Raw genomic sequence first — 15151 nt, 5'->3', positions numbered from 1 at the left:
CCCTAAAAATGGTAATAAGGGAAATATACCCCCAGGTAATACTCCTAAACCTCCTGTTACCACTAGTGGTAATCCCCCAGGTGGTGGGAGTGCCCCCAAGAATGTGGTGGGCATTACTTTGGGCAATCAGGAGGACTATGGCCTAGCCAGGTTCCCTGACCACACTCTTGTCTGTGAGACTGGCATGGGGTTTGCCAACTTCACTACTGGACCCCACATTTTGGGAAAGTATAGACAAGAAGTTTTAGTGAATGGTCAGAAAGTTGAGGCATTCAGAGACACAGGGGCCAGCCTCACCATGGTGAGTGACCATCTGGTCCCCTCTGCTCAACTGACCCCTGGTTTTACTTATCAGGTGACAGACATTCATGGAGTGAAGAGAAGGCATCCCATGGCAGTAGTCAAGCTCAGTTGGGGTAATGTCACAGGGCCCATGAGAGTGGCAGTGACAGATAACCTACCTGTAGATTGCTTACTGGGGAATGACCTGGAACTCTCAGCATGGGCTGAGGTGGAGCAAGAAACTCACTCCAGGATGATAGGCCTATCCAGACAGGTTAATGGGGCAGTAATAGCTACAGCCCCAGTCCAAGCACCATTCCTCCCTGAAAAGGTTGGAAGGGCAGTGGTAGCCACTGCCCAGGCTCAGACAGACTTTCCAGAACAGGATAGGAGGGCTGTGACAGTCACAGCCCAAACACAAACTGAGTGCCCGCCTGAAAAGGTTGGCAAGGTTGAAATGGTCTCAGCCTCTACTCAAACAGATAGTGAGGTTGTGAAGCCTGAAACAATGGATCACTCCACTCAAACAGAGAGCATTGAGGAGGAAGAAGAGTCTTCCCCCTCCCAGACACTAGGTGAGAGCCAGCCTCCTCAGGGAACTGACTCTACCCCTGTTGAAGGAACTGCCCCAGAGGTAGTCAGGCCTAGCCTGGCAGAGCCCCTGATGGCAGGGGACCCTTCCCAGGTGGGACCCAGTCTGGAGCAGGTAACCTGCACCTCTCTACCCTGCCTCAGTCAGCCCAGGGCTGAAGAGGACAGGGAGGCCAGTGGTGGACCCCAAAGGGCCCCCTGTCCAACAGAACCCCTTAATCAGCAGATTAGGATCACTGAAGCTGGTAACCCTAGCCAAGTGAAAATAGAACAGACTCCTGAGGGATCCCTCTTAAAAGTAGTTAGGGAACTCCCACAGCTGGACACTGTTGGGCACAGCCAAACATGGGGCCTAAAAACCCCAGACCTGACCTGTCCCTCCAGTAAGCCAAACAGAGGGACTCAGCCTCCAGCTTTAGGTAGCCAGAGACTGACCCTGAGAGCTCAGTGCATCTCAGCTAAAGAAAGAAAGGCACACATGATGAATGGTGATTGGAGGAAGTTGAGCCCAAAGGTAGAGGAGCCTCACTTCAGTACTCCATCCCAGCATCAGCCTTCTTCTTTCCCAAGACACACCAGAGACAGAGGTTCCCTATGGTGGAGACCCTCAGATACCCTTAGGGTGAGGGGTTGCCTAGTGGACCATGACACAGGGGGAAACCAAGCCAGAGCTGGTCCTTCCTTATATGGCCACTTAGGTAATAGAGGCTTACCTGGACAAGGATAGCCTTATCTCCTTTCGTTTGGGGGGGGGGTTGTGTAGGAAGGTACATCCTGACTATGGTTGCCCCCAACTTTTTGCCATGTGTTTTAGCTGGTTTTGGACATAGTCGACCTGGGACCCTGCCAATCAGGACCCCAGGCCTACTGCTCTCTCTTTAAAATGGATTCCATGTACCCTAGGTACATTTCCAATTGGTACTGGGCCACCTTATCAGACCCTGTAACTCAGGGCATAGGTGTACCCAGGGCTGCCAGGGGCTGCAGCATGTATTATGCCACCCCTGGCTGGCCTCCTAAATTTGACACAACTGGCTGCATGACAGCTGGGGCAAAGTCGTGTAATCACCCTTTGCTGTAGGTGTAGTATACCTATACCTAACCCTAAAATGGACACACAGATTCCTATCAGTCACTCCTATGGCAGGCCTTGACAATCCTGAAGGCAGAGTGCTTGGAATCGTGTGAGATGGTGCTCTGGCATGAGCTGAGCCTGTCTGCAGCTTGCGGAATCAAGTCCTAATAGCTGTTCCATGATATCGCATACCATATACTCTTAAGTGCATTATAATCCTCGCGGTTAAATGCTATCTTTGGTATTGCTTTATCAAAACATGTCGAGTAAGGTGTCATACGAATTGGAATACTAACCCCTCGCCAATTCTGGCGACGGGGTTAGCATTCCACCCTTCTAGAGGGACACGACATGTATGTAACTGTGAACCCCGGTTAAAGTTAAGCAAAGCCTCAGCTCCACAAAATGGATGCTGCCACCACAGACACGAGTCTGACCCCCTGCAGCTGGGAGTCCTCCCAGTGAGGGGAGCCTGGACAAAGGGTTTCCTGTCAGGGGCGGTGCTAGCACCGTCCCAGACATGGTTTTGTGTATCCTGGGTAGGCAGGGCTTTTCAGGAAGGTGACTGCTGAGTGGCACCCCGGTGCTCACTACGCATAGGCCAGTCAGAACCAGTTCCAGGGGCACACCAGCCCCTGGCCTGGGGAAGTCCGGCAGGGGAGAGGGGTGTAACCACCCCCCTCCTGGTCCCACCCATAGGCAGGACCTAGTCACCGGGTCAGCCCCCTTTTGTAGTATAAAGATAGGAGCGGGCCCCCTGTTCAAATTAGATCATCTTTGGAATCAAGATACCACTTTCTTCTAAAGGACTTCACGATTTCTTCTTCAAGATTCTCCCTTGTGGCTAAGGAGTAGTCACCCTGCATCCGCAGGCACCATCCTAAAGAACACTGCGGTCTGCTGCAAGTCCTTCATCACGAATCCGACGACCCAGCTCGACAAGACCCGGCTTCCCTGGCACCTCTGACCTCTACTCACCTCTACAGCCAAGCTGAGAACCGTGAGTGCGACGAGACCTCAAGGGACCGACGATCGCCAAGACTGCACGACATCTTTACTGCAAGCCCACCGTGTCCTCCACTGGTGAGTGCTTTGGGGTCCGAGAAGCCCCGACCCTGCGCAGCTCCAGCACCCAAGGTCAGCCTCCCTGCATCTCCACGATCGGCGTGGGGCCCTTCTGCTGTTTGCTGTGCACCGCGTTGTTTGGCTACTAGCCGGCTGGCTTGTGGCCTTCTGAACGACGCCCGACGACAACTCTTCTGCTGGTCTGGTTGCTCCAGGCTGGCCCTTGCTTCCTTTTTCAAGAGAGGCACCCCGGACCCTCCTGGTCCACTCCAGACGCCATTTTAGGTCCACCGCGTGGGCTTGAATTTGCCAAGGCTTGTTGCCCAATCCTGGGTCCAGCGACGCCGACAGCTTCTATCTTCGTGGGACAGCTCGATCCTCCATCCTGGTCGCCGACAACGCCTCCTGGTCCGTGAGATCTTCGAGCTCCAGCGTCACCCACTCACCTTGTCGAGGTGGCTACCATCCGGTGCCCTCCTGGTGCCCACTGACTACTGGCTAGTAGTCTCGAACTTGGTCCCCTCTGCTTTCAGGTGTCATCCATCTTCGAGATCCAGGCTTGGATCCAACTGAACTTTCTTCACTGGTCACCGGCCAGCATCTTTTCTTCCGGCTCCTGGTCCGTCTACGAGGATTCCCGACGTCTTTTCAGACCTATGCAGCTGCAGCCCCTGGGCTAGGTAACTTCGGCATTTCGGTGCCCCAGCATAGCCTCACTATCCAAGGGTCAGAATCTATCTTCGTTTTCTCCCTACCAGGTCGGGTTCGCCCGAGAACACTAACTTTCTATTTTCCTAGTTACCATAGACTTTTGTCCGCATCTCGCGTGAGAGTGCACACACTGCACCCGAGTCCCCTAGGCCTCCTAGTCGTAATCTAACGATTCCCTAGTCAAGTCCTAGCGATTCCAAAAGCTATTAGTACTGTACTTACCTGCTAGGAATTTCACATTCCACTTTTAGAGTATATGGTTTTCCGTGCCCCTCGGGCATTTGTATATACTGTGCTAACTTAAGTATTTTTGTAAGAGTTTTGGTTTGTGCTTAGTACCCTGTCCTCATAAAGAGTACAGGGCTGTTGTGATCTTTAATAAATAACTGTTTATTTTCATAACACTTGTGTGGTGTCCTTTCACTGGGTATTCAAGGGGTATATGTGTGGTAAACAGCTGGCTTAACACGCCCTCTCGAGTCTTTAGCCTTAGACTGCTCGTATCCATGCTACTAGGATAGCTGGTCTATAAGGTTGACTTACAACCAATCATCAATAAGGGTTGCTGGACTGATACATAGTGGGCACTAGAATAGTGACCACTGCATATCAGGCCACCTTCTCACAAGGATCCACTGTCGTTTTCGATCTACCTAGTCGGGTTCGCCCGAGAACACTAACTTTGTAAAATCTAGCTACCATAGACTTTGCCCCGCATCCCGCGTGAGAGTGCACACTCTGCACCCGAGTCCCCTAGGCCTCCTACTAGTAATCTGAAGGTTCAGTAACGTAGTCCTAGCGATTCCAAAGCCTATTAGTATAGTACTTACCTGCTAGTAATTTCGCATTCCACTTTTAGAGTATATGGTTCTTCGTGCTCCTCGGGCATTTGTGTAGATTGTGCACTTGAAGTATTTTCGTAAGAGTTTTGTTGTGTGCTTAGTACCCTGTCCTCATAAAGAGTACAGGGCTGTTGTGATTCTAATAAATACACTGTTTATTTTCATAACACTTGTGTGGTGTCCTTTCACTTGGTGTTCAAGGGGTATATGTGATGGTATAACAGCTGGCTTAACACGCCCTCTAGAGTTTAGCCCGAAGACTGCTCGTATCCACGCTACTAGGATAGCTGGTCTATAAGGTTGACTTACAACCAATCACCATAAGGGTTGTTTGGACTGATACAAAGTGCTCACTAGAATAGTGAACACTATATATCAGGCCAACTTCTCACAAGTGGTACAGGCGGAAAGGCCTACAACAGACCGCAACTCCACTCGCGACGAAAAGCGTCTCCGAGCGAGTGTCGCCTTGGAAATTCCAACGCACAGAACTGATGACATTGCACGTTCTCTTTGGTGGGGAACAGATCTAACCAAGGCTCTCCCCACTGCTCAAAGAGACCTTGTGCCACGTCAGAGTTCAGACACCACTCGTGATCCATCATGCACCGGCGGCCGAGTTCGTCCGCCCTGGCGTTCAGGGAACCTGCCAGGTGTTGAACCACCCGGTTGATGCCCTGATGTTCCAGCCATGTCCAGAGGCGCAGAGCCTCCTCACATCGGGTCCACGACCCCACCCCACCCTGTTTGTTGCAATAGCACATGGCAGTGGTGTTGTCCCTGAACACCTGCCCTACACTTCCCCGAACATAGTGAAGGAATACCTTCAGTGCAAGTCAGATCGCCCGCAGCTCCAGAAGGTTGATATGGAGCCGGGACTCCGCCAGACACCAGAGGCCTCTGATCTCCGCCTCTCCCAAGTTACCCCCCATCCCAGGAGGGACGCATCAGTCAGCACTGTGAGCTTCGGTTGGGGAAGGGAGAGGGATCTGCCACTGACCCAATTGCGGTTTGTGAGCCACCACTGCATTTGTCCCGCAGTGCCCTCTGAGATCAGGAAGTGGTCGGACAGGTTGCCCTGATGTTGTGCCCACTAGAACTTCAGGTCCCACTGCAGAGCCCGTATCCGCCACCTGGCATGATGCACTAATAGGATGCAGGAGGCCATCAGCCCCAGTAGCCGTAGGGTCAACCGAAACTCGGGATAAAGGCTGAAAGATAGGAATCAGAGCCTGAATACCCCGAACGCGCTGCTCGGGAGGATAAACCCAAAACTGCGCCGAGTCCAGAACTGCTCCGACGAAGAGGAGCATTTGGGAGGGACTCGGTTTGACTGGGGCACGTTGATGGAGAACCCCAGCGAGTGCAGGAGGTCGGCCATTGTCTGGAGGTGGGAGACGTCTGCTTGGGGTGAGCCCGCCTTCAACAACCAGTCGTCGAGATAGGGGAAGACTGGAACCCCTGATCTGCGCAGATAAGCTGCGCCCACCGCCATCACTTTCGTGAACACCCGCGGGGCACTGGTGAGGCCAAAGGGGAGCACGGTAAACTGAAAGTGCTCATGGCCCAGCGTGAACCATATGTAACGCCGGTTGGCCGGCAGGACGGGAATGTGGAAATAAGCGTCCTGCAGGTCCAACGCAACCATCAGTCTCCAGGGCAGCCAAAACCTGAGCTAACGTCAGCATCTTTAACTTCTGTTTCCGGAGGAAGCCGTTGACGCTCCTGAGGTCCAAGATAGGGCGTAGGTCCCCTTTGCCCTTCTTGGGAACCAGAAAGTAGCGGGAGTAACAACCCCGTCCCACTTCTGGGCCAGGAACGCACTCTATGGCCCCCTTGGCCAAGAGGGCCGTAACTTTCTCCCGCAGAAGTTGCATGCGATCCCCCGACATGCGGTGGTGTGGCTGGAGGGGTCGCCTCGAAGGGGAAGGAGTCGCCCCTTGGTACGATTTGCTGCACCCACCTGTCCGAAGTGATGGTACGCCAGTGGAGCAGGTGATGGCGAACTCTGCCTCCCACTGGTGTGGGAGCTCAGACTAGGAAGGCTTTGAGGCTGCGGATGTGGACTGACCGGCTCTCTGACCCCCTAATCCGCCACGGCGAACGCACGTTCGCGACCGTGATGTGGTTGGTTCTGCAGCCTGTGGCTGCAGAATCAACGAACATGCGGACATGCGGTGGGCCCCTTTCCGTGGCCATGAAAGGAGCGAAAAGCAGAAGTTTGTTGGCGGTGGGCCAACAGCCCCAAGGACTTGGCCATAGCCCTGGGGTCTTTAAAGCGCTCCAGCGCACTATCCGCTTTGTCATCAAAAAGACCACGGCCATCAAAAGGCATGTCCATGAGAGTGCTCTGGACATACCCTGAGAAGTTTATGGATCTCAGCCAGGCGTGACGACGAATCACCACTGTCGTTACCATTGCTCTACCCAGCGAGTCTGTGGTGTCACGTCCACATCGGATGGAATACTGTGCTGCATCCTGCCCCTCAGCAAGAGCTTAAGCAAGCCGTGCCCTGGCCTCCTCCGGGCACTGGGGCAGCACGTCCGCCAACGTATCCCACAGAGAGTGGGTGTACCGGTCCAAAAGGCATGCAGTATTAATGCTTCACAAGCCGAGACCAAGGGAGGAAAACAGTTTCTTGCCAAGTCAGGAAGGCTGTCTGGGACGTGGAGGCATGGATAACCAGACTCCCAGGGGTGGGGTGGGTGGACAGCAAGCAGGGGTCGCCCGGAGCAGGGCGGTGGCGCCGGGCCACATTCCAATCCACAGGAGGGACTGTGGTGGGCTTGGACCAAGTGCCCATCAGAACGTCAGTAAGGGCCTCATCGAACTGCAGCAGTGGCTCCGAAGAGCTTACTGACGGTTGAAGCACCTCGGTGAGGAGGGTAGTCCTCACGGCCGCTGCAGGGCGCTCAAGGCCTTGGCCGCCTTGCGCAGCATAAGTAGCTCCCTTCTCCGTAGCCACGGAAGGAGGAGAGAGAAAGCCAGTGTCAGGTGAAGTGTCAAGACCACTGGCCTCCCCTAGCTCATCGGCCCAGTCTTGACTTAACTGGCACTGCTGTGCCAGAGTGTCCTCAGACCCCTCTCAGTCCTCCCCTTCATTCGTGTCCTGATAAACAGGCAGAAATGACGGAGCCGGGGCATAGGTGAACAATTCACCGGTCCGCGCCGGAGACGGCGCCGAGCCCAGGCCGGGGCTGAAACCAGAGCCGGGGTCGCCGGAGGATGGCGCCGGAGGCGGCTCAGTGGGGGTCAGGGCAGCGAGTCGTGAGGTCAACCGGCATTGACCGAGATCCAGGCCTGGATCACATAGGGTCCTGCGACGCCAGGATCGAAGTTGCCCGCGGCGCCGGGGCCGAAGCCACCTGCAATACAGAGCTGTGACCCCCAGTCAGACCCGCGGGGTCCGAAGGCGCACCGGCAGGGCCCGACTGCGATAAGAGTCCTCATGGCCACAAGGAAGTCTCGAATCTGCTCCAAAGTCGCATTGAGCCTGTGTCGTGCGACCGGCAAGGGGAGGTCGAAGAACGATGGTTCTTCTTCCCATGCCTTGACTTACCAGAGTGCAAGGACTTCGATCCTGACGAATGGTGAGGCCTCCGGCTCCGCGACTGGTCCCTCGACCTCCTCCTCGACTGGGACATCGAGCGGTGCGGAGCCAACTGCCGGATCTCGAGTAGCTCACGGGAACACTCCCGCCTAGCCTTCAACGTCAAGCCCCGGCAGTTGGGGCACGACTTGTCATCATGGTCGGCCCTTAGACAGTAGAGACACCAGCGGTCGAGGTCGGTAACCGACAGTCGGTGACAAGCGTCACACTGCTTGAAACCGGGCATACCTATCGGCACCAGGAGTCGATGTCGACTCGAAAAAGATAGACCAAAAAAGTCCAAGAGTTAGTCAAAAAGTGACTAAGGGTACGCTCTTCCCGGATCTGCGCTTGCTGGCGCGGACAAAAGAAGTACTGACGTCAGAGCGCGAGGGCGGCGTCTTAAGTACTCTGACAACATCCCGGCAATCAGGACAACAGATGCAGAGCCGCAGACGACGCCTACTGACGAGCAAGGGTACTGCCGACGAACAATTTCCGGATCCAGTCTGACGCCTGGGGGTTATTCTAAGGTAAGGAATCTAACTAACGTGTTTCTTTCAGATAAAAATGTATATCTGAGGTGAAGTGCTTCCCTGTAAGAGATCCTTGCTAGATGTTATGCTGAAAGCATCTTTACAATTTTCAGAGTTAATGAAGAACGCTATTGACTTTGTAGCCCATTCTAGTCATCCAACTGTGTGATGTAGCCGGTGATTCTCATTCCTAGAGACCATGAATGCTATATTATCCATGTGGCAACTGTTTACAGATGTTTGCTTAGTGATGATGCCAAAGGCAAGAAATGTGAGACTCTTCGGCCGCATATTGATAGTGATGTGAAAAAAGTACACTTTACCCACTGAGATAAGGAACTTGCCTGAAGAACAAACCTACAGAGGTAGGACCATGGTCATTTTTTTACAGGAAAACATTACTGCCATAGTGGACATCATCAAAAATGTAGAGTCTGAAAACACTCTTGTCTGAAAAGTGCGCAGCATAATTGGTGTAGATGTGAAACATCTCCTTGAGAGTAGGCTGGGCAACACGTTTAATGAGTTTGGCACTGCAACATGTCCATGTTAAAATGCTTGCCACTTGGTAAGCAAAGAAATGTTGAGGAGCAATACAGGAATTTGTTTTTACAATGCACGAGAAATGGCCTGCAATGATGCACAGAAATGTCCTTTCACCAACCATGGCATTTGAAATAAATGAAGCCTCACTGTAGTAATTTGCACAAGTTCTAGATCCGTTCCGTAAAGGGGGATTTTGAAAAGTACTGCTTAATTTTTGACAGCTTCAATGACTGAGAGCATACGCACAACGTTCAATGTCTATGTTGCAGAATCTGTCCCCGAGAATCACAATCTTCAGGTGCAACAGTATTGGCATGGAAAGCTATGTCAGTGGCCAGAGTTAGCAAATTGTGTACTGGCTGTTTTGGCATTGCCTGTCTCAAGTGCCAATCTTGAGAGGGCCTTTTCACAGATAAAAGTTTACATGGGAAGAAAAGAGCGAGCGTGAGTGACCAAAGACTCATTGATAAAGTGTTGTATGCTGTACTACCATAAGTTTAATTTGTACAAATGGACCTCATATACCCTGTATGTACACTGTCTATATACCATGCACTATCAGTGCAGAAAGCAAGCAATAATAACAGCTAATCGTTTCATAAACACCGGAAAAACACTGTCTGTTTTCAATGGCATGAAAATGTGTAACCACTGATGACCACTGATTTTTTAAGGTATTGAAATCAGTAAAAAACACTGAAAAAAATCCCACCAGAATTTACCAAAAATAGAAACTGAAAACAGGAAAGCCTATTCATACTACTAGAAATTGTTTGCCTTAACACCACTATTACCTTTAAAACAAAATACGCACTTTAACTATTTCTAGACTCTTTTTAGGTGAAGCAGATACTTTGGGTTTCTTCATGCAAAAACATGCAACAAAAATCCTAGATTTCTTCAAGCTCCTTTCAAACTAGTTAGATCCTTAGAACTTGCTTCTGTATTCAGCTTTAACTTTTAGACACTTTCACAAGGGAAAGAAACAATCTCCAAGGTTTTCACAAGTTCTGCTAGTAAGGTCTTGGCATCAGCAACCAAGCATCTTGATGGCCTAGCGAGAACGCTGTGAACCACGAGGAAACTTGTATGGAAAAACTTTAAATTGGCCACTGCCATTTCAACAGAACACAACTTCCACGGATGCATGTGAAATGTAGTTTGCATTTGGGCTCCAATACACAGTACATGCTCTACAGATGCAAACCCTTTTGCCAAAATGGCACCAACGTGCTGCAAGGGCAAAGGAAGCCATATCCGCCAATTGCAAATCATACAACACATCTAATATAGTTGAAATGCAACATCAAATCAGTAATGGTGCCTCAGAAGACGCTTGAGAGTGCTCTAGGTGGCATTTTGAGCTTTCTTATTGGATAAACACACTTTCGTTTGCAGTACACAACCCAAGCAAGCTTCCCGAGAGTGTAGGCCAAACACAAAGTATGAGGATGAGGCTCAAGTAGCATCTCATGCGCTCCAGTGATGGCTACTGAAGTGGTTCAAGGCTGCAAGCCTGGAGACTGGGATCTGGAAGGCCTGCAATCTTTTCATAATGAGCTATTCAGGGTCAAGTAGGAACCTCTCGATTAAAATGAGCATTCCCTGCGACTGAAGGACATTTGACAACAACAGAGGTCAAAGACGAAATAATTCTGAAACGGAGGGAAATGGGAAGGTAGCAGCCAACTCAAGAAGCCCTGCTGGGGCGCCAGCAGCACAGTTCGTGTCGAGAACGAGGATAAGGTGGGATGCCATTCATTTCTAGGCTGGAGTCTCATCTACGGGCTGCTCACCTTTTCCCATGCCAAACGTCTTACTTCAAATGTTTTATAGAGTTATTCAAAATACATAACCAAAGTAAATAAGTAGTCAAATACAAGAAATATACTATACTGTGATGACAGTTTATATATGAATCCCCCAAGAATACTGTGTAAGATATGGAATCCCAGCAGTTGGGTACGGCGCAGGTGGACAGTTTATCAGGTTTTAGAAAGGATGTAAAAGGAGGCGGAAGAGATACAGGAGGCAGGAGATGCTGCCATGTCACAGAGGCTGCGCTCTACCTTGGTTTGTTCAAAGGTGTTGTGGGATTTGGCAGATGTGTGTATTACTCTGGTGTTTTATCACAGAGAAGCGTCCCATGATGGAGAATTCAATTTTAATTACTGCATTTTACCTGCTTATAAAGATGTATTGAGGGAAGTAGTTACTTTGACCACACAATCACTTTTACTTCTGGTTATTTACTGGGCTTCTAACCTAACCAGCTACACCACAGACTGCTCACCTTTACATTTAGAAAATTAAGCACTCAAAGGGGGTAAAAAAAAAATGCAATGCATTAATGCCCAAAGCCCTGGCCCAGAGGACACAAGTAACAACAGCACTCAAACAGGAAACTTCCAATACAATCTGACCGGCCAGGATGCAAAGAGATTCCTCACTCCACATGTGCTGCATAATTGTAGCTCGCAATGAAGTATTCTATGCTTCATTCACAGCATCTCCACCACCCACTCTTTGTGCACCTCTAATCACATGCCCCGAGTCTTGTTCTCAACACTCCATGCCCCTCGTTACCGGAGCAGTCGTCTTCTTTTGTCCTTTGCTCTTCTTTGCTTCACTTTCATCCTCCGAATCTGGAGACTCCACTGGCTTATTCACAGGTTTCTGTAACGAGAAGGAGAAATGAAGAGGCGTCGGCCAAGTCCTGCAGTGCCTAGTCACCACGACCCTCCTCGAGCTCCCATCTACTGCAGTCAGCAGCCTGCGCTCTACTCTGTGCTCTGCTTCCCTTGCTCCTCACATGCCTCATAGCGGACAGCCAAATACATCGTGAGTTCTGAAGAGCATCTGCTGCACTAACATGTTCGACAATGTGAAGTTTATACAACAGACACTTCTGTTTTATAGTTTTATTTTTAGACTAAAATGAAATCACCCAGCACAAGGTTATTCATTACGGTATTCAATTCAGCATTCTCTGAAGTGCGAAACGCTTTGTGAGTTCGGCTGGAATGTATATTGGACTCCTGCAGGTTTCTCAGCGAGTGCTCGGCTCACCTTCTGATACTTAAACTCAAACCTGTGCTACGATCTGCAAACACTGGCATCAACAATGCAACACTCATTCGCAGCTACGAACAGCAACAACAGACTCTTGCAGATAAGCTAAACACCCAGCTTCAGGGTGCAACTGGCCCAGCTATGAGTGAATGAAAGGGGGAAATGTATGAAGTGCAAACAGCTGCTGCACCAAGAGCTCCCGCGCTAGTTGCTTGTACAAGAAAGAGGAACGACTAGCCATTCCATTCTAAAAGACGCAGAGATAAAATTCACAATTCTTGTAAAAGATGAGTTTTTAGATGGGTGTTGACATAGCATCGGAGGACATGTTCCGCAGATAGTCCGAAGCACATTCCACAATTTAGGTACCACAGAGGAGGCGGTCCTGCCTCCAGCTTTGGATTTATATATTCTAGGGATTGCAGGGAGCTGGCTCTTTATGTGATAGATCAATAACTCAATAGTGGACAGGGGCTTTCTATGAAGTTCTGTCGCTCGAAGGACCGGGGGAAGAGCCTTGAGAGATGTTCTGTTTGTTCCAAGTATGTGTAACCATGAGAACTAACAGTGCTTCTGATTTTTCTTTGCGCCCAGGCCGCTCAAGTCTACTTGCATATTCAATTGCGATAGACATTCTGTTCTATAATTGCCCTACATGGCCAAGGTGGAATGCTATGCAATGTGTATTGTGTATTCATGCTTTGTTTAATGTTTTGTTTTATTTAAAAAACGAAATAAAAAATGTTTTAAAAAAAAGTTGTATCAATTACCAGGCAAAATGGGTGTTGTGTTGGGTACTGCAACAAAAATCTAGTTTCCCACAGGGATGCATCGAAGATTTTGGTGGGTATAACCTGCTAAACTGTGCAGAAAACTACTCCCCCAGGTACCCACTGAGATAAGGAACTTGGTTGAAGAACCGACCTACAGAGGTAGGACCATGGTCATTTTATTGAACAGGAGGCAAGAGACTGAGAAACAATATTGTTACTTAAAACAAATGGCGAGACCATTCCTTAATATTTCACTCTCCGGATTAAGACTGTACGTATAGAACATGTGGGAACGCTCCAACTTAGTTCCCAACTTTTCAAGTTATTATTGGTCAGAGCAGCAGGGACAACTGATGGCTGGCATCAAAAGACACGGAACGCCTTTCTTCGTGCTGCCAGTGGCTCTAGTACACAGCAGCCACAACACAAGCCTCCGGTGTGGAGTTGCTCAAACTCCAAACAGATCACTTTACTTGCTTACTTTACTGTCTCTAGAATAAGTTGCTTTATTTTATTTTGTTTTTGTAAAGATTTTTGGGTCTAAACAAACCTAAACTCCTGAGAGCACAAGAGAGATGGTGATGAAGGACCCATTGAGAAGGGAGAGGGACCCTTACAAATAAAATGAACGTCTCCAAAACACAAGTCATTCCCCAGTGCCATGTTAAGGAGTATTGTCAGGAAGAAATAGAGAAGGCAAATAATGAGCCAGTTAACAGGGGAAGAAAGGGTGGAGGGGGAGAAAGGACTTATCAAGGAGGAGAAAAAAATGTGCAGAGAAACTAAATGGTTGCTTAAGTGGCGGAGTAGTTCTGCAGTATGAAGAGACATGCTGTGCAGTATTCCGCCACCTAGCAGTTGGATTGGTAAAGTCTGTTTTGCTTTTCGGGTGTCCATCAGTATAGCGCGTGGTCTACACCTTCCCATGACATCGGACGGGACCCTGAAGATCCAAAGCGTGGCTGCCATCCTCAGATTATTTTTAACTTTTGGTGACCAGGCCTATCCTTAGGGCTTCGTAACTTATGTTCATTTCTTTTTCAAATTAGTTGGGTGGAAACCTGCAAGATTTCGATCGAAACGACAGACAGGCCTCACCATTTTCTACTCTGTGCTCCGGGGATAAGAAATGCGTTACTTACCTGTAACTGCAGTTATCCAGTATTGGTATCTTTCATAGATTCATATGCCTGAATCATTCCCAGTCGTCTGGGTGGGACTCACCGGTATATAATAACAGTAATGTCATATAGACATATACATACTAATAGGCCAGAGGCCTCACATTAGTAACTATCCAAGTCCTTTTGTAAAAAAAGGACCAAACTGTGGCCAGGAGCCAATCAGCTACTACCACCCTCTAGAACCTTCCTGGAAAGAGCCCTAGTCCCTCAGATTTTCGTAAGCACAGTGCCAAGTAGTACCTACTGAGACAACTAAGGTGAGCCCTTCCAAGGGAGGTGGTAGGGTTGCATGTGAATCTATGAAAGATACCAATACTGGATAACTGCAGTTACAGGTAAGTAACGCATTTCTTATCCAGTATTATGGGTATCTTTCATAGATTCACATGCCTGAATCAGAGTAGCAAGCAATAGGCAGCACATTTCGCATAATATAGCATGTAAGACACTTGATAATAACTTATCAATAGTGCAACACAATAAACTGCAAACAGTAGCAGGATAAGAAATGGGCAAATAGGTGAAAGGAAGAAGGCTCACCTCTAATGTAATAGATGACGGAGCACCGCCTGACCCACGTCTGCATCCTTCATACGTTCTGAATCCAAGCAGTAGTGCTTGGTGAACGTATGTGGTGTCTTCCATGTCGCCTCTCTGCAAATGTCGACAATGGGCACCCCAGAAAAGAGCGCCATGGAGGTGGAAACCGCTCTAGGGGAATGAGCCCGAACTTTGGAGGGCAGAGGATGTCCCGCCTGCTGATGGAAGAAGGCAATGGCCGCAGAGATCCATCTTGAAATGCTCTGCTTTGACAGTGGTAGGCCCTTCCTGGGCCTGCTGAAGGCAATAAACAATTGGTTGGACTTGCGAAATTGTTCCGTTCT

The 15151-nt window shown here is 49.6% G+C and overlaps 1 protein-coding gene across 2 annotated transcripts in view; it reads right to left on the bottom strand.

Annotated features, from left to right (window-relative positions):
* ABCF1 (ATP binding cassette subfamily F member 1) overlaps positions 1-15151 on the bottom strand; it is a 370902-nt gene that overhangs the window by 233731 nt on the left and 122020 nt on the right. Inside the window, exon 11 of one of the 2 annotated variants that reach the window (XM_086920711.1) lies at positions 11825-11914. The exons of the other annotated variant lie outside the window; for it this stretch is intronic. Within the exon in view, the coding sequence (XP_086776837.1) occupies positions 11825-11914 (90 nt within the window). The remainder of the gene's footprint in view (positions 1-11824; positions 11915-15151) is intronic. 2 annotated transcript variants of the gene reach the window in all.

Source organism: Lissotriton vulgaris, chromosome 5, assembly GCF_964263255.1.
Source record: "Lissotriton vulgaris chromosome 5, aLisVul1.2, whole genome shotgun sequence".
Classification (NCBI taxonomy): Eukaryota; Metazoa; Chordata; class Amphibia; order Caudata; family Salamandridae; genus Lissotriton; species Lissotriton vulgaris.
The sequence above is the reverse complement of the archived record's forward strand: the minus strand, read 5'-3'. Positions and strand labels throughout refer to the sequence as shown.